Here is a 20708-nt window from a genome sequence, read left to right on the forward strand (position 1 = left end):
TTTTTGCATGTTAATTTTTTATTGCAAAGTAAGTACAGTACAATTATCAGGCTTCAATATTGCATAATGTACAGACTTTTGTATGACAAAATGAGTTGTGGAAACATCCACAGTTAAATTTCAACAGTGCACATTCATGCAAACATAAGAGATACCATCATATAATGAAGTACACAGAGAGTAAAAACTTCAAAACTCAAAAATAACTGGGATGACATTTGTTAATGTAAATTTGAATAGCCTTAACGACATATGATCCATGTAATATATGAAAAAGAGAAGTTGTTGGGTATTAGTAGAGCGATTCAGAGCTGCAATCTTAAGGTGCTGAACGAGAATAAAGAAAAAGAGATAAAGATGGATAATTAGGGAAGTATAATCCTGGGGTTAAATGTGTATGAATGAATAAGAGGCTTCTAAAGTACATCTAGATCGCCAAGTGTGTTAGAGAGTTTGGCAGTGAGAAACCACGTGGAGTATTGGAAAATAATCATTACGTCACGCAATTGCTCTGTAGTTAATTCAGAGATCAAATAGGCAGACCAGGTATCGAAGAATGTTTTGGTGCGTTGCAAATTGAATTTTGTATCTAATTTGTCGAGCAACATGAGCCGGTGTAGCACCGACTTAAACCTAAGTAGTGATGTTGGAGTGGACGTCAACCAATCTATCAAGATGGCTTTTTTGGTGCTTATGATGCAGATGTGTTCCCATGGTGTGGTTTTAAAAGGGTGTTACACTTACAGTATATATATCACTATAACTTGTTGAAGTAAGTGCTATTTAGATTGAAGACATTGTTATATAGGGCGACACTATTTTATATTTATTTGTATTAATAGGTGGAGGCATTTACATGTTGCAGCTTAACACATTTGACGCAGGATATTATTGTTTTATACTAAAAATTAAGTAATACTGATGGCAATACTCCCCCTAACAATGCTCAGAAATCATCCAGGGTCAGCATTTAGTTCCTTAAAAAAGATGGTGGCCAATAGATAAGTTATCTCACACTTTTCCTGGCATCTCACTCTAGAAAGTAACACTGTTACGACAGTCCCTGTGCTTGAGGGACGGTAGACTAAGGAAATGGTTCCTCCAGCCTGCAATAAACTGATTACATAATTCTACCACAATGATCTTTTTCTTTACATGGTCACTTGACTGGATCTCAAGGAATGTGTTTTAAATTATATATATATATATATTGCAACATATCGGTAATCACGCCATCTAGACTTGTAAATGTACTGCTAGGAAGACATGTGCGATTCGTTTCGTTCCGAATCGAAATGCGGACGAATTTTCGGAAATTCGGACATTCGGATGTATCTGAATTCCGAATTACATATATAACGAATGCAAACGAATCCAAATTTCCGTTTACGAAATTCGGTAGCGGTAGTTCGTTCGAACGTTTGTTTCGTTTTCGTTTCTTATTCGTTTCGTTCGTTTGGAGCAAAGTGACATTAGAGAAGGAGAAAAATATTTTTCCCCCTCAAATGTCACTTTGCTGCAAATGAACGAACGAATGAACGAAACGAATAAGAAACGAAACGAACGTTCAAACGACCTACCGCTAACGAATTTCGTCCGAATCCGAATTCCGAATCCGAATCCGAATTGACTTTCACACCCGAATCCCGAAAAACGAAATAACACAAATCCGAATTTAAAACGAAACGAAACTAAACACATTTTTTGGCAGTGCACATGTCTACTGCTAGGTATTCTTTAAGCCACTTCCAAAATCTGAGTTAAACTCAATTTTACAACAATCCTATAGAACACGCATGCTTGAATAAACCTCTCTATATCATACCATTATTGTGCCCCTCACAAAGCAGCTGAAGAAAGCGGAACAGATCCTGAGTAAACTGGTCGTCCGCCATCACCTTCTCTCCTGGAGTTGTTGATCATAGAAAAAGGCGAAAATTAGAGACGGGACACACATAATGTAATGTAACAGTAAAGACAGGCGCAGAACATAATACATGAGAAGCAAAATCTGGAAAGAGGTGGGAAAAAAATGGTTGGAGAAAGAGAAAAGAGAGGAAAGCGTGAACACAATACACCAGCTGATGTGGTGGGACACCGAGTCATGAGATATAAATAGGAAAAAGAAGATAGAAAAAGGATGGAAGTAGAAGATAAAACGAAGAATGTAAGATGGAACACTAAAATGTATAGGATAAAGAGAAAAAGTGAGAAGATGCAAAGATAAATACAGATGGAATTTAGAAAAAGAAACAGCGAAAGAGACAAAAGAAGAAAAAACAGTAGCAGGCTTGTGGGTTATTATCCAGCCATGTGAGAATCACTCAGAGAAAAGTTAGTTCTTTCCCAAACTCAACACACTACAAACCAGAAGAAACTGAACTCATGCGGTTAGGTCGCCAGAAGGTGTTGAAGAGAGGGATAACTCCTATAGACTTTTCTCCTAGTCTGCTAGACCTCATTATAAAGTGATCAAAACTGAACCAAGGATAGACATCCATAGAAAGGATACATAATGACTGATCTATAAAGCCAATATTTTGTCTTTTATTTTGGATAGATTAGAAAATAATAGAAACACTGACTGGGTTTTTTGCTGTTTGTGTCTCATTACTGAGATCTCCCTTGACTTCCTGTCCTATAGACAAAACAGGAAGGAAGAGAAAATATTTTAAAAGAAAGGGAAAACCCCTCTTAAAGAGTTGTCACCAGGACAAGGGTTCTCATCTCAAAATGTTGGATTTCTCTGACTCAGTTCTGGGGACAATGGTCACTAGGACAAATAAAGTAAAATCTCCCTAAAGGGTACAGCAACAGCAGTAATCACTTGACCTCTCCGTTATATATTTACAGCTTACCAATAAACAAAGATGTATTTAAAGGGCACCGTGCAAAAAGCATTTGTAAAGTACACTGCCTACAATAATTAATTAGGTCCTGTCAACCCTGTCAAGATTATTATGCCTTAATGCATTTTGCTGTGCCTTCTCAGAAGACATCAACATGCTACTTCTCAATAGTATTAAGGGTCATTGATGACCCTCTCTAACCCAGGAGAAGAGAAAGAGAAAAAGGGGAAACTGAATGCCATTGCACCGAAAAGTAATTACTACTGTCCACGAGCTCAGGTACCACCACTGAGGAGATGAACTCAAGGTTCAGTTTTCTATAAGGTCACCATAATTTACTGATTGATTCATTGACACCTGAGGCTTTGGTAGGAAGGGGGTAAATGAGTATTTGGGAAAGTAAGAGGAACAGAGTGCAAGTGAATTAGTGGTGATGGAATTCGCTCAGCTGACCATGGCTACAATCTCCAGTTAGGTCTCACAATGGTCACTACTATGCAAACAAATCACAAAGTCACATGACAATTAGAAATATGCCAGATGAAGTCTTACCAGTATTGTGTAAAATGTAATTACTGCCTTTGCATGTGTTGGAGACTAGCTGTATATAGCAGAGTTTGATACTCTTAAAAAGCACTTAGCTATGATGTATAAAGAAACCTTATTACTTCTGTAGATCCTGCAAAGAGGTCATACAGAGATAATTGTAAGGTGAGACCTTCATGAGATAGTGGCCAATGCTTTTATACTCATTGGATGGGGCTTACCACAAAACTCCAATTGAAAATAGAGCAATGATGTATAAAATGATAACACTCTTGGTCTCTTTGTGGTGGCCATGGCCAGCTGAGGCAGAAAGGAGGAGGGGGGGGCAGTGACCTGTTAGTAGAAGCACTGGTGGAGTGAGGTTTAAATGAACATTTACCCTGTTCACGGTTGATGACTGGGTACCAAGTAGGTCAGGGAATGAGTGAGACAGGCAGGAAAAGGAGGGGGGCACAACCATATGTCAGGGAACAGGAAGGAAAATGTGAATATCATTATATCAAACACATTAATTGGATGGCGCCAAGAATAGAACATTCCCCACCCACTTCACAAAACAGAAAAGAGAAAGAAAGATACAGTACAACTGTAATACAAATCATATTATTTTTGGGGTTTAGAGGTGATGGGATTAGGAAAAAGATGGGTCGATTGGGGAAAATGCAAATCAGATATTCATGAAAATCAAGTTACAAGTAACAGTTCAATAAAACTAACTTAATGACCTCATAAATTCAACTTTGTTTCTGCTAAATAAAGAACAGCAACTTACTAATGACCTCACTGAGCTTAATTTAATGAAAAACAAAAATAAAAAATCATGTACTTTACACAGAGTGCGGTTCAACAAATCCTAAAAGGAATGCAGATAGTTTCATAACTTAGTAGAACCTAGAATACATTAGGTAAAGAAAACAATATTGAAAAAAGAATATTCATGAATCAATGTAAACCTACTGTCTGTAAATCTAATAACATATAATTATACCTAAACCACAGTACACAGTTAAAGCATTTAAAGCATTTTTCATAATAATGTAGATCAACCTCTCTTTAACCCGGGTGCTGTGACACCCTAGGGTGTCTTCTGGATTCCTCAGGGATGGCTTGAAATTTACGCACAACGTCATGCCTTTGATGTGAAAGAGGGAAACTCTGATGTGAAGGGGGCTTCTGATTTGAAGTGGGTTTTCTAGTGTGAGAGGGGGGACTGTGATGTGAAAGAAGGGGACTCCTGATGTAAAGGGGGACTCTTGATGTGAAAGGGGCGACTGCATGTAATTGTTTGCGTTCATAGATTTAACATATTAGACTGGGGGGATTTTATTTACTTATAAAGGGTGCCGTGGCTGAGAAAAGGTTTAGAAATGCTGATGTAGATAGTGACATCGTTTACATCAACTCTTCAGTGTATTTAAGTGTATAGAATGGCATGTGATAACTAAAAACTGCAATATAACGGAATGCGTCAAACAGTTACGGTAGGTATTTCATCCAAGAGTAGGCCTGAAGATATAAACCACCCACTGACTTCCTTTATCTCTCACAGACTCCATTCTAATGTTTTCCACTAAGCTTCTTGTCCTCTGCAGCCAATAGAAAGCAAACCCTTGAAAAAGGCAGCTTCAGCGAGGTAAAGCTTAATATTCAGGGACATAGTTCTCTTGCCTGTGGTCCATGAAACAAAGAAGAAGTGAGTGGGTCACATAACATTCCAGCATTCACGCAAAATGAAATTATAAGTGGCCTGAATCTTAAATAAATGAAAAGCTATCCCGTGATAGAATTACTATAGAATGGAATAGATAGAATTAGCTATCCCGTGATAGACCCCCTGGAGCTGGAATTACTGTCTTGACTTAAAATGTAAGATCAGGTTATTGTACCAATGAATCTATAACATCAGATTCATGGCACGCATTACTCACTTGTACCATCTTCTGTCACCATGCCAAGTCCCTCTGCCTTATTCTGGCGCTCAAAGGCATTCAGGTCCAGGACGCTGTGCAACACACAAGGAAAATGATTGAGAGGTATCAGTGATACAGTGTATTAGTGCATAAAAAGCAAATATGGTATATTACGAAGGACAGTCTAGTTTTGAGCATTTTGTTGGCCAACCCATAGTGCTTTGCAAATCAAAAGTTTATTACTGCAACAAAGATCATATATATATATAGTTATATACAGTAAAAAAAAAAAACAGGCATAACACGGGGGTTTAAAATGTAGTAATGTAAGAACTGAATAAATAAATAAAATAAAATTGATCCAAAAACGTTTTACCTTAAAAAGACTCTGTCAGTTTACCCACCTAATAAGCACTGCAATAATAACAGCAAATACTTTCCCTTACAACCAACATCTAGCAAGCCCTGTTTAACACAGAGAGTGGAACTGAAGAGTGCCATGGGTTACAGCACTTTGCACATAAGTAAGTCTTTACAGCATACCTGCAAGTCTGCAACAGGGCCTGCACACTCTGGAAAAAGCCAACTTCCCTTTTGTCCTTCAGATAATCCAGCATTTTCTGCAAAAAAATGTACAGGTGCTCGAGGGGGAACTTAACATTCATAATTAATACTTTACCACATTTATGGAGAAACGTCCTCTGAAGCAGTTGTAGTAAATAAAATAAAGACTGAGTAGACCTTGCCACTTGTTGGCTAGGGTAAAATAGAGCTTGGCGTCTCACTAAAACCCACCAGTTTTATTAATTGAGGAAAGCAGAATGCATTAAATACTCACCCCACACCTCCGCTCCTGGCAGCTTCCTGTATGCACCGATGATGCCAGTGGGCCTTCTCCTGGGAAGGCTGAAGATGCCAAATCTCATAAGAAGATACTCCAGCACTACCTTCTCACAAGATGCGGAATCTTCTGCTTTGCCAGGATCCCACAAAAAGCTGGACTGGTGTCACCCTCGCCTACTGGAAGCCAGGGTACAAAGTGAGTATTTTTCTGCAATTTTTTTAAACTGTGTTGTTTTACATGGGATGACCCAACAAGATAAGTGGAGTGCTTTAAAGGGAATATGTGATTATGCATGTAAAGTTTCATTTAGTTTTGGATTGATTCTAATTTTCCGAAATTTTATTTGGTTCGTTATTCAGATCAATTTTAATTTTTTGCTTTCATTTCGGATCAATTTGGATGGGGTTTGGTCATTTTAGTTCTATACTGGTCATCTTAGTCTGTACTAGTCCTCTTAGCCCGTACTGGTCATCTTAGCCCTTACTGGTCATCTTAGTCTGTACTGGTCATCTTTGTCTGTACTGGTCATCTTTGTCAGTACTGGTCATCTTAGTCTGTACTGGTCATCTTAGTCTGTACTGGTCATCTTAGTCTGTACTGGTCATCTAAGGCCCTGTTCACACTGAGCGATTTATCGCGCGTTAATTCCCGCGATATCGCGGCTATTTACCGTGCGATATCGCTCTCCAATGCTTGGCAATGGGGCAAAGGGTCCTGCTGTCGGGGGTCGTGCGTCGCTACAGCAGGACCCTTTTTGGAGCCGATTTTGCCGCGATTCTAGCTTGCTCAATGCAAGCATTTGCGCGATATCGCGCAACAAATCGCGCAGAATGCAAATCGCGCGACAAACGCGCGATTTGGGAATCGCGCAGTGTGAATGGGGCCTTAGTCTGTACTGGTCATCTTAGTCTGTACTGGTCATCTTAGTCCATACTGGTCATCTTAGTCCGTACTGGTCATCTTAGTCCGTAGTGGTCATCTTATTCCATACTGGCTATCTTAGTCCATACTGGTCATTGTAGTCCGTACTGGTCATCTTATTCTATACTGGTTATCTGAGTCTGTACTGGTCATTTTAGTCCGTACTGGTCATTTTAGTCCGTACTGGTCATCTTATTCCATACTGGTTATCTTAGTCCACACTGGTCATTTTATTACATACTGGTCATCGTAGTCCATACTGCTTATCTTAGTCTGTACTGGTCATATTAGTCCGTACTGGTAATTTTTGTCCATACTGGTCATCTTATTCTGCACTGGTCATCTTAGCCCGTACTGGTCATTTTAGTCCCTACTGGTAATTTTAGCGCTTACTGGTCATCCTAGTCTATACTGGTCATTTTAGTTCTGGGCTGGTCATCTTAGTCTGTACTGGTCATGTTTGTCCATTTTGGTCATTAGAATTGGAAATGTTGAAATTCTGAAAAACAAATTGGCATTTGTTCGAATTTGGATGCATCCGTATGTCCGAATTTAAAGGAATTTGTTAGAATTTTAATTCAGAACAAAATAAACTTACATGTCTATATGTGATCAAACAAAATACCTGTGTAAGAAGCCTTCAAAGGGATCATCCTTTGGCTAGAACTATGAAGGAAACCTGCAGTGTATTCTAGATTTTGCTCCCCTTCTGACAGTCTCTATCAATTGATACTCTGCACAAGCTGAGCACAGCCTCTGCTCTAAATCATTCATATGTGTGTTTAATTTGAGCTCCAGCTGTACAGCTCTATAAAAAACACGTTTTTCAGCAAATCAAATAAGTTAACCTTGAGATTCTGTAAATAGGTGCCAACAGCTTCACCTAATGGCTGCAAAGGAAAATATGAAATACTCATATGCAATATTTCAAATTTACCTGGTTAAAAGAACAAATAGTATTGAACATAATAAACATCATAAAGGAAACAACGTTGTATCCTTATTAGCACAGCGATTTGTGCTACTCGAGCTAACTGGCTGACTGTTTCTGGTTTCTGTCATTTATGTCAATGACCTTAAACAAGCTTGAAGATCAGGAAAATAAAAATTAAGTCAAAATTTCTTATCTGCATATCTAAGTCAATGGCTCAGAAAGTAATGAAGCCAATGGATGATTGTATTTTCGCAAGCAGAAGTCAGCAATTGCAGCTCCCACAGTTCCTCATTATAAGTTTCCTTTATTTGTTATAAAATCATCATCGGCTGAACTTTTCTTACCTGCTGGACCTCAGCATTTCCTCCATTAAGGATGGAAATTCCTAGCTTGAGCGTTGAGGAGACCATAGCTCCTGGTTCCCCTGAGAGAGTAAATAAAAATGGACCATTTGAATAGAGCACAACATGTAAGAGATCTGATCTGAGAACAATTGCCTAGCCAGCCAGCTTTATTTTGGTGCCTTAAGGTGACCCCTCACCTTTACATGCGCTTATCATCTGCAAGACCATCTCAGCCGCTCCACGGTTATGGAGACGAGACTGCTGGTACAATAGTTTCTGTTTCTCCATTTCTTTCTCCTGTAACAACAACCATTGAAGAGTTAACTGTGAAAACTAACATTGTTTAATAAATGAGCTATTTGTATATTTGGTAACAATTACCATTCATTTGAGATGGGCATTTACAAAATTCAGCCACTTCCTCCAAAGAAATTGTTAAACTTTATGGATTATTCTGATCAAAGAGATATCCACAGCAATTATAAGATCCCTAAGGTAAGACATTCTCTGTGCTTAAAGAATGTTTCAGTGTTCATGGATGTTCACAACACCAAACAGGTAAAACAAATTGAAAGTTGAAGTAGTTACCATGAGGGGTCAAGGTTGGATCTGGAGAAGATGTGATATTAGAATTGTGGATTAGGTAGTAGGTGTTGGGGATGGAGAAAAGGCTGTTTCTGACCTCATTCTTGGGTTTGTGGGGAAGATAATTTTACCTGGATGAGAGGTCAAGTGATCACTTTAAGTGGACCTTTCCTTAACTCAAGCCTTAACAAAGGGGGAATAAACCCATGAAACACGGTGCCTGGTTACTGCACATGATCAGGGCATCTGCACTACTTGACTGGAGGCTCTCTCAAAGACACCACCACTTTGCAGATCAACAAGTCCCCAGAAGAGCCACATAGGAATGTTCCAACTGATTACTTCAGATGACGACAGGCGTATAGTTCGGAGTACAAATGTATTTTCTTTCATCACACTAGGTCAGTGAACGTTTTTTGTTTGTGGTTACATTGTCAGGGGGGAGTAATGTGATGTATGTGAGAGGTAATAAATACCTGGAAGAATTACATTTACAAATTAATTTGCTTTCACATAGTTAATGTGAAAAATATATATGTTTCTAGGTTTGCTTTGAATGAAATGATTACCAAATTCACCATAAAATACATTTGTGAAGAAGTACTGACATGGAAGGCCTCATCTAACTAATACTGTGGGGGAACATAGGCAAAAATAGGCATAACAAAGAACCAGTATGAGGGCTGAAGCAAGCTACAATGCAAAGTTTTTGTAACTTTTCAGAATGGAAGGAATATAATGAAAAGTGACCCTACAAGAATTGCAGACAAAAGGAATCATCAAAAGTACAATATACCTCAAATGTGAGTTCCGCCTCCTCTTCTTCACCTTCTGGAGCTTCTTCCCCCTCTTCTTCCATATGGCAACTCTGGGTGGAGAAAAGCAGTGTTTCTATTTAAATTAATAAATCAATGCTGAACTAATGTCTTTATCCTAAAAAGCTGCTGAATAAAGTTGCTAAATCTAATCTAGGTCAAATCTTTGTTACTAGTATCATCACTAGCTGCGTTTATTCTTGAAGATACTTCATTCAAAGTTTTTAGCATAACTGTCAATCAGAATTCATTTTATACTTGTCTGACTTCAGCAGACTGGGTTCTACTTGGTTGCTTTGGGTTCCTGCTTTTATTTTTTATGTTTTAATTTGCTCACTTGCAAGCACACCATGCTTAGACTATCGGTGGCTAATCAAGCTCATTCATGGCTGGAGCCGGAGGGGTCATGTGGCTGCATTGACCCAATCAATACCTCTCAGTGTGGTGGACAGTGTGGTGGAAACCTGAGAAACGTGAGTATTTGTGCTTATGGATATCACCCCTTCCTAGCACAATAAGTGACAGCTGCAGTAAATGTACATGAGCAAATCTCTACATAGCAGTAAGGTGTGTGTGTATATACAATCTTCACAATGCGCTACAAGTTAGGGCAGAAGGGCGGGGGACTTTAAGAGAGAATTTAGGCCCCCCATATAAAAAAATTAAAATCATTAGTAAATAAAGCCATATATAAGATAAAAGCACCAAATTATGACTAGTATTTTACAATTGGGTAAGGATTTGGGTCATTTACAGCGCACTAGTAAATAAAAATATTATACCATTCCTATAATTACAAATGCAGATAACTGATTTTTTTTATATGCCAATGCCGCACATTGCATTTTCTAACCTACCTTTGCCATGATATCCGCATATGCCATATACAAGTAATCTTCTTCTAGTTTACTGCAGAGAAAATAATTTTGTAATTGTGAGTTCTCAATGGGGAAAGTTTCATATAAACGATATCGCACAGAGCTAAAGGTTCACTATGTTCGTGTGCACTCACGTTTTCTCTGTCAGAGCTGTTCTGCTGAAATGAAGGATGAGTTGGTGTAGAGGGTCTGGTTTCTTCTCCTCTACTTCCTCCTCTTCCTCTTCGTTCTCGCCAGATTTCTGGGAAATTAGGTTTACAAGAAGGTAAAGTTTTTAAAATGTGTGCAAATCCAACTGAGTATATGATATATAAATGCATAAATAGAAGTTGTCTACTATCCTTCTCTTTTAAGTGTAATAAGTTCCTAAATGGGAGCATCCATATTTGCTACTTGCATACTCAGGCCCTGCCAGTACAGAAAAATATTTGATCTGCTAGAAATGCACAAATCGGGTTGTGAGCTGACAACACACAGCATTTTATTTTTTTCGAGTGGTGTCAGCCCAGCCTACATTTCTTTTGCTAAACTACTCAGACCAACCCTTTCTCCCATCTCCACAACATAAACGCTAATCATTCTGTAGTTCCAAGATAAGAACTGAGAGGGCTAGGATTAGCCTCCTAGAGATAACACAGAAATTGTGCACAAGACACAGGACATCTCGAAATTTCTGACATAATCAACAGGTTTTTTTGTCGCACTTATTGAACAGCTATAAAAAAACGCTTGAGGGTATATTTAGCAAATCAGAAGGGAGCAAATGAGAGAAGTTCATTGTAAGGGTTTTCATACACCTTTAAGGGGCAAATGAATTATGCGTCCACACAGTAGACATGTGCGATTCGTTTAGTTCCAAATTCGTACTAATTTTCTGAAATTCGGACACATTCGAATTTCCGAATCCCAATGCATTCGAATGTGTCCGAATCCAAATTTCCGTTTCCGAATTTCGGATCCCGTCCGAATTTCGTTCTAAATGTTTGTTACGGCAACATGGGAGCCATATATAGTATATACATATAATACTAAAGCTGAGGCTCCTAGACCCGAATGGCAATCAGGATCCGAATTTCCGAATTTCATTCGGAAGCTCCCGAATGCCATTCGGGTCTGGGAGCCTCAGCTTTAGTAATATATGAATATGGCTCCCAGATCCTGCCATTCGGGTCTAGGAGATTCAGCTTTAGTATTAATATCTGTATATGGTTTTCTGTGGTATTTGCAACGAATATTTGTAAGCTCATTCGAAACTTTGGATTTCGTCCGAATCCGAAACCCGAACCAAATTGAATTTTGGATTCGAATCCCGAAATAATGAAATATCCGAATCGAACCGAATTTTTCTGCAGCTTACATGTCTACCACACAGCATATAGCTGTGCGAACGAATTTCACAGCAAATAATTCCTATGCTCCTCGGCTACATCTAGTGGCAGTAATGTGCTGCGAATGTCATTTACATAGCTATACGCTGAGCGACGGTGTTATACATCAGCCCCTAACTCCTGTCTGTGCTGGTTACTTACCGCCAAGTCATCAATCATCCTGTCTTCAAAGTCATGCTCCTCAGTCATAATCCAGTTGTGTTTATAACCTTCCAGGAACATGTTACATGCACGGTGCCTGGGAAGAAAACCAAAATTCGAATAACTTGTAAATCAAAGTTTCCATACACAAGACAGCTAAGAGTAAAATATGGGCAGTGGTAAACACTTAAACAAGACAATTTTATACAAAACAGATACCACACACAAAAAGTACCTGACAATTTCCACACCTGTCTGGAGTTAGAGAGGTTTAACACTCTTTGTACAGTCTATTGTGCTATAGTGTCTGCCATTTTTGGCTTAATAAGGTGGACAGGTTCTGCTGTATTCATCTATAGGATTACTGGACAGAATGTTACAGTAATTGAAAGCGGGCCTTGCATTTAAGTGCAAAGTCCACTTTAAGCTATATATTAGCGTTTTAATGTTTATAAGTTTAGCAAATGCGCTCAGCAACTGCTTAGAGGTCACTCTGGACATTAATTATACATATTATATTTTTTTGCACCTACCTGGGCAAGTTGTACAGTGGTGTCATCCGAAAACAGGCCACAACGGCACGCCGACGTTGTTTGGAGAGAAGCTTATGCCAAACTGCTTTCTTGGACTTGAAGGGGTGTTCAGTCTGGCGGTGAACAGGAGAGCAAATGGAATGTGATGAGCATGTAACCAATAAGTAATGCTTATATAGACAAATATTTAAAAAAAATTTAATTCAGTTATATATTCATTACAAAAAAAATAATTAAAAGCTGTTGGAACCCACACCTCTTACAGGAGTGAAAAGTACAGAGATGACCTCATAGCTTCATAACATGCCACAGCCGATTGCAGACTGGGGTGGTCCAAGACCTGGTTGCATTCCTTAAATGTAGTACAGTTTGCTGGAAAGTTCAGGAACTGGTTATTCTGTCTGATAGGTGGCATCTGGAGCACAAGACAGACTTACCAGAAATACAAATCCGTAGGCTGGTAAAACAGGTCACATATATGTATTTCAACTGTTTATTTCCCTGTTTGCCTGAAGTGCAACTTTAATAAGGCAAAGAGCAATGTGCTTCAACACAAAGGGGTCTATTCACGAAGCTGACGAGGGCAGCCGAGTGAATGAACGATCTGAAGTGAAGTGAGCCGAACACTGTTCGGCTAATTTCAGCCGTACATCGGCTGAAATCAGCCGTACATCGGCTTGCTTCGTGTGGCTTCGGGTCGGCTGAACATGCTCAGCATTCTCGGCCAACCTGAAGTGCAGAAGGAGTTCGACTCAGCCGATCCAACATCTGGATCGGCTGAGAAATCGGCCGAAGCTACGGCTAGGTCCTTCGGCAGCTTCGTGAATAGACCCCTTTGAGTCTAATCACAAGTGATCAATCACTGGCCTGACTAGAATAAGCCTAATTCTGACTGGTTACTATGGCTTACTTCTCTTTTTTACATCATCAATAATTTTTTCATTGCCTTACTAAATTAGCTCAACAGAACATTTACAAATCCAAACAGAAACTCACCAGCTCCAGATGATATAGCACAGCAGAGACCTCCTGTACACGTTTCACAATCTTCTCAGGGCTGTTGCAGTCTTCCGCTTTACCTGACATCTTATTGTACAAAGCCATCTGCCAACGCATTGAGGAATTCTCCACCTGACCAGAGAATAGATATCAATATACAGAACAGAGAGTGTTGTCCTTTCTGCACAGGAAAGAAGCCTCCCTATATCTTAAAAAAGGTTCATGAAGTCAGCTCATCCCTTAAAACTAACTCTATCATGGTGGCAGGATATGGAGGCAACCTGAATCATGCTGTCATATTCCTAGTACAGGGAAGAAACATGGAAGCCAGCAGCTAGGGCTGCAACAACGAATCGATTAAATCGATAATAATAGATTATGAGAATAGTTGGCAACTATTCTCATTATTTGTTAGTTAGTTAAGGGGGGGGGAGAGAGAGAGAGAGAGAAAACAATCGTTAGCTGCGGCCCTTTAAGCAACACCTCCGCATTTCATTCACAGTCAACTGTGTTTTTTGCAAACCTCATAATTCAACCTTTAAAGAAGATGAAGGCAAAACAAACACATCAGTGTGGTAGCTGGCAATTTATCTTCCTGACCTTACCAAAAGGCAGAATGGGGCCCTAGGCAAGGCAGCAACTTTGATCCCGCCATCCCTTTGACCGACATTGATAAAGATTGTAATATGCACAAAGAAGCTACATAATGTGCATTGTTTGTACAGGCATTGCCCCATCAATCACCAACTTCTAAAAGTATATCATTCTTTGTGAAGGGACACACAGGTGCATAGCTTTGACCCCAACTGTGCTACCCTGGTTTACTGCAGGAGCATAACGGTTACAGCTGGGAACCCTAGCTATTCTCTAAGATCCGGCTCTGATTTCCTGGATTAAAGTCCAAAAGCAGACAAATCTTTGTGTATTGGATAGAGTCGGGAAGGGTTAGGTCTTTCTTTCAGGTTTTAATTGTTGATGATGTCTCTGTAAAGGAGACTCATCTATTCCCTGGTCTATATGACACTTGTCACCTGGACAGAAAGTGAAGAAGCATCTCCCTCATGGGGACAAAGACAGCAATTAAATCCTGACAGAGGTTCTAATGAAAAAGTAGGAGAGTTGTCCCTTGGCACAGCGCTGGGGGCTGGGAGGTTGAATCCTCAGTGTGCTGCTTCACATTTGTGCGGACCGGGGCGTCCGTTGTTTGTCAAAGAAGAACAAAAGGTAGGGAAGGAAGCGCCACAACTGAGTCGAGCCTGTCTGAGAGGTAGGGGTCTAAGTGGAGTGGGGGCCTGATGGGTGGATGGTGGATAGTGCGGTGTTGGTGGGAGGCGCAAAAGGCAAGGCTGGATCCAGGGGATGGCAGTGTGGGATCGTTCAGTTAGTGGTGACGCGGCGTCAATGATGGGGGTGAAAGTGATGATCCTGGAGTCCTAGGTATTCGTGGAGAGGTGAATATGCGGGTCAAACGTTCAATTAGCAAGGGAAAACATATATATATATAATCCAGAGATCGGCAGCTGCTGAGTGTCCTTAGGTTGATGGCGTGTGGGAGGTGTGAAGGTGCTGGACCCTCAAATATAGCCTTCGGTAGGAACGTTCTGGGTATGCTTCAACTCAATGGTGGCTGATGAATGTGGAGTGGCTCCTGTGTTCCGCCAGATGCGTCTGTCCCCCGAAGATCAATTGGTGAGACCGGGAGCTCCAAAGGTCAGCACAGTCAGTACTCCACTCCACCCCAGTAGCAATTTTGAAAAAAAAGGCATCCCATACTTAGGTTCACCTATAGTGTTGGTTGTAACCAAGTCAAATACCCAATTTTTGGCTAGTTTGATTAAAAGTAGACAAAGCAGACCACAAAAATTTACCATTAGGTGCAGTAGCAAAGACATGACTTTAGCTGTATATATCAACCACACATTTTCTTCCCATCATCAGCAGGTATTAAGTCATCTCATTAGCTATTCTACACATTTTCACCATATTCCAAGCTATGGTCAGTAATACAAGGAAATGTTCTGTGATCCTGCCAGAGGCTCTGGGCACTAAAGGTCATTATGCCTACAGGCCCCAGTGATGGATATCTGGCCCGGAATGTCATAGGAGAATAAAATCATGGAGCAACAAAGATTTCTACTGCAGGTCAGAAAGGACTAACCTTGCCCTGAAGATGGAGATTATTATTCAGGAATTCTCTTACTTCTTCATCTGTGTCTTTCTGTAAAATTAAATAAAAGAAAATTATACATTATAGACAAAAATTGGTGTCATGTATGATTATGAAGGCATTAGCTATTCTTTAAACTTTTTTTTGTATGTAAAAGATGATGTGGTGGGATTTAAAGGTGCCTAAAATCCGGACTTCGACCAGGAACGGAAACGTTTACAGTTCTGTACATCCAACTTGCAATGAATTGTAACAGAGTTTTGCAGGAAATTCCTTTTTTCTCACTTACAATGTTGGTACAATGTCTATCTGACTACAGTTGTATTTTTGTTACTTCAAACTGGCTTTAAATATACCAGACAAAAAGATAAGCCCTTGAACAAAGCATTTTGCAGGCTCTTATATTTTGTTGTTAGCTTTGTAGGACACATATGCAAAACACGTTGTATCTAAATATTCTAGGATATGTATATATATTTCTAATATTAACTTTTGGTAAAATGCATACCTTGAATACCTCCCAATTATATTTTTCTACATACACCACACTCACCAAAGAATAGCGTGTTTTGGCCAATGTAATCAGCTCCTGGTCGGTTGGGGAACACATGTTGAGACCAATCGGAAGCATCTTCTTCAGAGTGGCCACAATAAGTGATGTCTGTACAGAGTAACGATCTCCACGGCGCTGCTTTTTTGTGCGCTCTTGGTCAGAGCCACCAGACTGAAGGGAAGGAAGAAGAAGAATAGACCACTTAAATATAAAAGCACCAGAATTTCAAGCATATAAGGCACATGCAGTTCAGTCACATGACAATTACCAATCACAGACCTGAGATCTGGTCAATTATCTTAACAGACTGCCAAGAACCAAAACAGGCATGAGTTCTCCGTCCACACAGCATCAGCCACAATTTGACAAGTGTCTGATAAGCCAACATCTACAGCTGCTCCAACTAAACAGTGTCTGCAAGAGCAAAGTTCCAGCCACTATCAGAGCCCAAAAAGCATCACTGAGCGGGACCCCCATCTGCTAGGGTCTTTGTAATACACATAATAAATTAAAAAACACGACCTGTAAATAGATTACAACATCTTTCCTGGTTTTGCCTTTTAATCTTTGTGAGATTACTAATTATAAACCTTTCTTACATTCAAACACAAAGTCATTTTATGGTGCCCATGCACGATCTGATTATCTGGTAGAATATGCAATGTTAGACATAATCTGATAATAATCATGTGTCTTAAGGGTAACCCTAAAGTCAATAGATATCCATTCAGACATTGTATGACAGGTTAATCAATGTAGTCATACAATACAATTTCCCCCAGACAATAATTAAACACTCAAAAGTTCAGTTTGGACAGACTGATCAGATTTGGTTATATATGTGTATTACCAAATCTTTCAGTGGTGCTCTCTGTACCCAAGCCTGGGTTAGGTTACTGGCCCATATTTCACTTGTATGGGCGAATTTGGTTTTCTAGCCTTCAGTAAGTCATTGACAGTTGGAAACCAAAGTTTCTGTAAGGAAAACTTCAGTTCTTCCACTTTTTTATTAACAGGGTTATTCACAAAAGGGTGAAGGGTTTGGAGAAGGCATGAGAAGTGAACAATCTAGAACAACATAGCTGAACTGGAAAGTGAGTTGAATTGGATATTTTTTCCAAATCAGCTATATTGTCCTAGATTGTTCACTTCTCCTGCCTTCTCCAAACTCTTCACCTTTTTGTGAATAACCCTGTGAGTTTATTTTCTAAGATGTATTATGGAAGTAAAACTTTCTATAAACCAAACATTTTTAAGTATATCTTTGTTAGAGAATTCACCAAACATTATTTTTGTTTCTTATACGGAGCACTATATTTCATTATTATATTATTGTCTTAAGACTACAGAAGCTAACACCTGTTTAACCTGTACTTTCAACATTTAAAGTAGAGCTATAGGGAGGTGAAATGTATACTGTCGAACATAAAAGAATGAAAATGCAGTGAAAGTTGTCCTAAAGTCTCCAGCAAAGCTTAATGGACAACTCCAGAAAAATCCAGATGAATGTACTTATTTGGTTACTGAACATGTCTGCACTACTCTTAACTGGTAAATGAACTATCAACCACTCAGAACGATCAACCACTAGGGAGGCTTCAGGGATGGTATCTAAACCTCAACACAACACCATCAAACAATGATTGATGATCATGTAACACAAGTAACTAGTGTGACGATAAGCGGGTCTGAGTCTGAATATTAAAAATAGAATTCTCTTGTGCCCCAGTCAGAGCACATGTAGGTATTCATTTAGAATTTGCCAGGTCCCTCCACATTCCACAGACTTCTCTCTGCATGCTGTGATCTTTTATTGCCCCCAGTCCTAGTGAAATTCCAAAATATCTCTCTAAACCTTTTATGGCTGTCATTAATTAAAGACATGGCACCAAGCCTCCATCCATTACCAAGGGACAGTTTATAAACAAGCAGGTACGGGAAAGGTGGTGACCCCCGCATTCTCCCTAAAGTCATAAAACCTGAATTTGAAAATTAAGCAACATTTCATACTTTGGAATTGGGTGGGGATAGTGAAAAATAAAGGTTCATCCTCCGCCTGCTTTCCCTCCCCAGCCCTGCCTAGGGGCTAGCTCTGGGACACCCTCCAACATGGGATTATAAAATATTCTGTGTTGGCGAGATTTGGCTCTCGGTTTTTAAAACATGATCGAGGAACTAGAAGACTTAACATCGCAGAAGAGTTCCCTTTAATCTTTGGACATTATCTGCTGGAAGACTGCTTGAAGAAGAGCCCTGCAGACTTCCACCTTGCTTATTGAACTCTGATCTCTGTCAGAACTCACAATTCCAGGACTGTTAAGTATTCTCCTTTTATTCCCTTTTTTTTGCTGTTGTATATATATTTTGTCTCTTTTTATTAAATCTTTTTCTGTATATTTTCTGCACCATTTCTTTTATAAAAGGACGATCTTAAAAATCGCTAGGCTTATCTCTACGCTCTAAATACGAACTTAAAGTATCCTTGCCTCTGTGAAGAGCGCTACTGTATAGTGAATCCTGTCATATTCCTGCCTGAGAGGACAGCGGTATCACAGGCATTGCTTAAGTGTTTTAAATTGTTGCAGCATTTGCTGGGCACGGTCTGTGTTTCTGTTACAATAAAATACATGGTGGCAGTGAACGTTTGTGGGTAAAGGGTTAACTGCGGAGTTACCCAACCCTGGTGACGATCGCTCTGTCTGCTGGCCTGAGATTGTGTCCTGCGAGCTGGGAAATCTCTGCGCAGGGTTAGGCTGAGAGTGGTATCGCCACGTCCTTGTGACTCTCACGCTGGGTTCAGACTTGTGTATGGTCATTGGTGGGATTGACGTAGAGCGGGTCTGGGCCGGGCGTACGCCACAACTATAACTAACGAACATTAGATAACATGGTATGTTTTAGTTTGAATGGTGATAATTAATTAGAAATAGCGATGAATCTGCACAGAAGTATAGTAGGTCAGCACAAGGAGATGCATCAATATCAAGAGGAAAAAAAAACCCAGGAATGCCGAGACGTTATAGGCCAATTCCAAAGAAAACTGATTTTAAGACATGAACTGATGGCTGGCTCATCCACCGGATTCTGATATCTCACAGACTCTGGGGCAGAGACCATCATACCATAGTTCTTTCACAATGCTGAAGTCATAACAAAGATGCCAAACTATTGTTCGTAGATTCTGTGTTTACACATCTATTTTATAGAGTAGGTATCAGGCCTGCTTAAGATTGGCTGCAACAATGAGGCAAAGCCTGACAAAGCCAGGACTCCTGGAAACCTATGTAGACATACAAGTCTAGCATATTTTGACCAATTTAGTTGCGCTGGAAAAACTATGTGAAAACACCAGCTGCAACAATGTGTATAACCGTGATCAATGTGAGCAATTATGTTGCGCTTGGTAGTGAGCAATGTTCTTACTGTGTCATCTTGCTATTTATATTCAAGTGAAAAATAAAAATAAAAAATTGATGGATAAATGAATAAATGAGTGAATAAAGATTCATAAATTAGTGTAAAATATGTATAATAAATAAATAAATTATTATAATTAGTAAACTGTGTCTTTGTTCTGTTCAATATTTCGTTGATAAAAATGTGATAATAAAACAGTATTCTGTGATTAAACGCTCAATCCCACATCTGTAGGGATTACATATACATTCTGATTCCAAAGTTTGATCTCATCATTCGATTGGTTGATTATAATTACACAGCTATACAAAAAATAGCTCACATAAAACCATTTATCATCGCCCCAAAACGAAAAAACGAATTAACTTAATTAAATCCATCAATTAACTTAATTCAATTGAATTAAGTTAATTGATGGATTGAATTAAATCCCAATTGAGTAGATGATATAAGTTCCGGTGTCAGATGGGAAGCAATACCCATTTGAAAAAGTCAAAGACTGACGAAACGTGTCAAGGGGACCCGCTGCTTCCTTCCTGACATACCGGATAAACCTTCAAAGGCTGGGCACCGTTTACACCCACATGCGATTTTTACTCAAACCATTTCGTAAGTGTAATCATTTATATTTGGAATAAAGGACTTTCGTGACTACACTTAGATCTGCTTTCTCTCTTGTGTCCTTTTTCCTGTCTTCCTCGCTCGGCTGGGCTGCTCCTGGAGGGCGTTTGATACCGGCATCAGAACCGTGTGCTGACCGTTTGGAGGAGAGAGAGAAATATAAAGAATTTTTGAGGACTTATGGATTGAAGACAAAGTAATAGACACTTTTTTCTTTGTTATTTTTTGGGTTCCCTTTCTTTTGGTTTTCATTCATTTTTCTC

At 39.5% G+C, this 20708-nt stretch overlaps 1 protein-coding gene across 1 annotated transcript in view; it reads right to left on the reverse strand.

Annotated features, from left to right (window-relative positions):
* The window catches only part of RYR1 (ryanodine receptor 1), a 178615-nt gene that overhangs the window by 30842 nt on the left and 127065 nt on the right, over positions 1-20708 (reverse strand). The window contains exons 72-85 of the mRNA XM_018555990.1: positions 16408-16578; positions 15846-15905; positions 13685-13819; positions 12689-12801; positions 12156-12252; positions 10761-10867; positions 10606-10657; positions 9730-9801; positions 8546-8645; positions 8349-8428; positions 5849-5925; positions 5324-5397; positions 3775-3792; positions 1826-1906 (exon numbers count right to left, since the gene is read on the reverse strand). Of these exons, the coding sequence (XP_018411492.1) occupies positions 1826-1906; positions 3775-3792; positions 5324-5397; positions 5849-5925; positions 8349-8428; positions 8546-8645; positions 9730-9801; positions 10606-10657; positions 10761-10867; positions 12156-12252; positions 12689-12801; positions 13685-13819; positions 15846-15905; positions 16408-16578 (1237 nt within the window). The remainder of the gene's footprint in view (positions 1-1825; positions 1907-3774; positions 3793-5323; positions 5398-5848; positions 5926-8348; positions 8429-8545; positions 8646-9729; positions 9802-10605; positions 10658-10760; positions 10868-12155; positions 12253-12688; positions 12802-13684; positions 13820-15845; positions 15906-16407; positions 16579-20708) is intronic.

The sequence above is a fragment of the Nanorana parkeri genome, unplaced genomic scaffold (assembly GCF_000935625.1).
Source record: "Nanorana parkeri isolate BGI_ZX_2015 unplaced genomic scaffold, ASM93562v1 scaffold221, whole genome shotgun sequence".
Lineage (NCBI taxonomy): Eukaryota > Metazoa > Chordata > Amphibia > Anura > Dicroglossidae > Nanorana > Nanorana parkeri.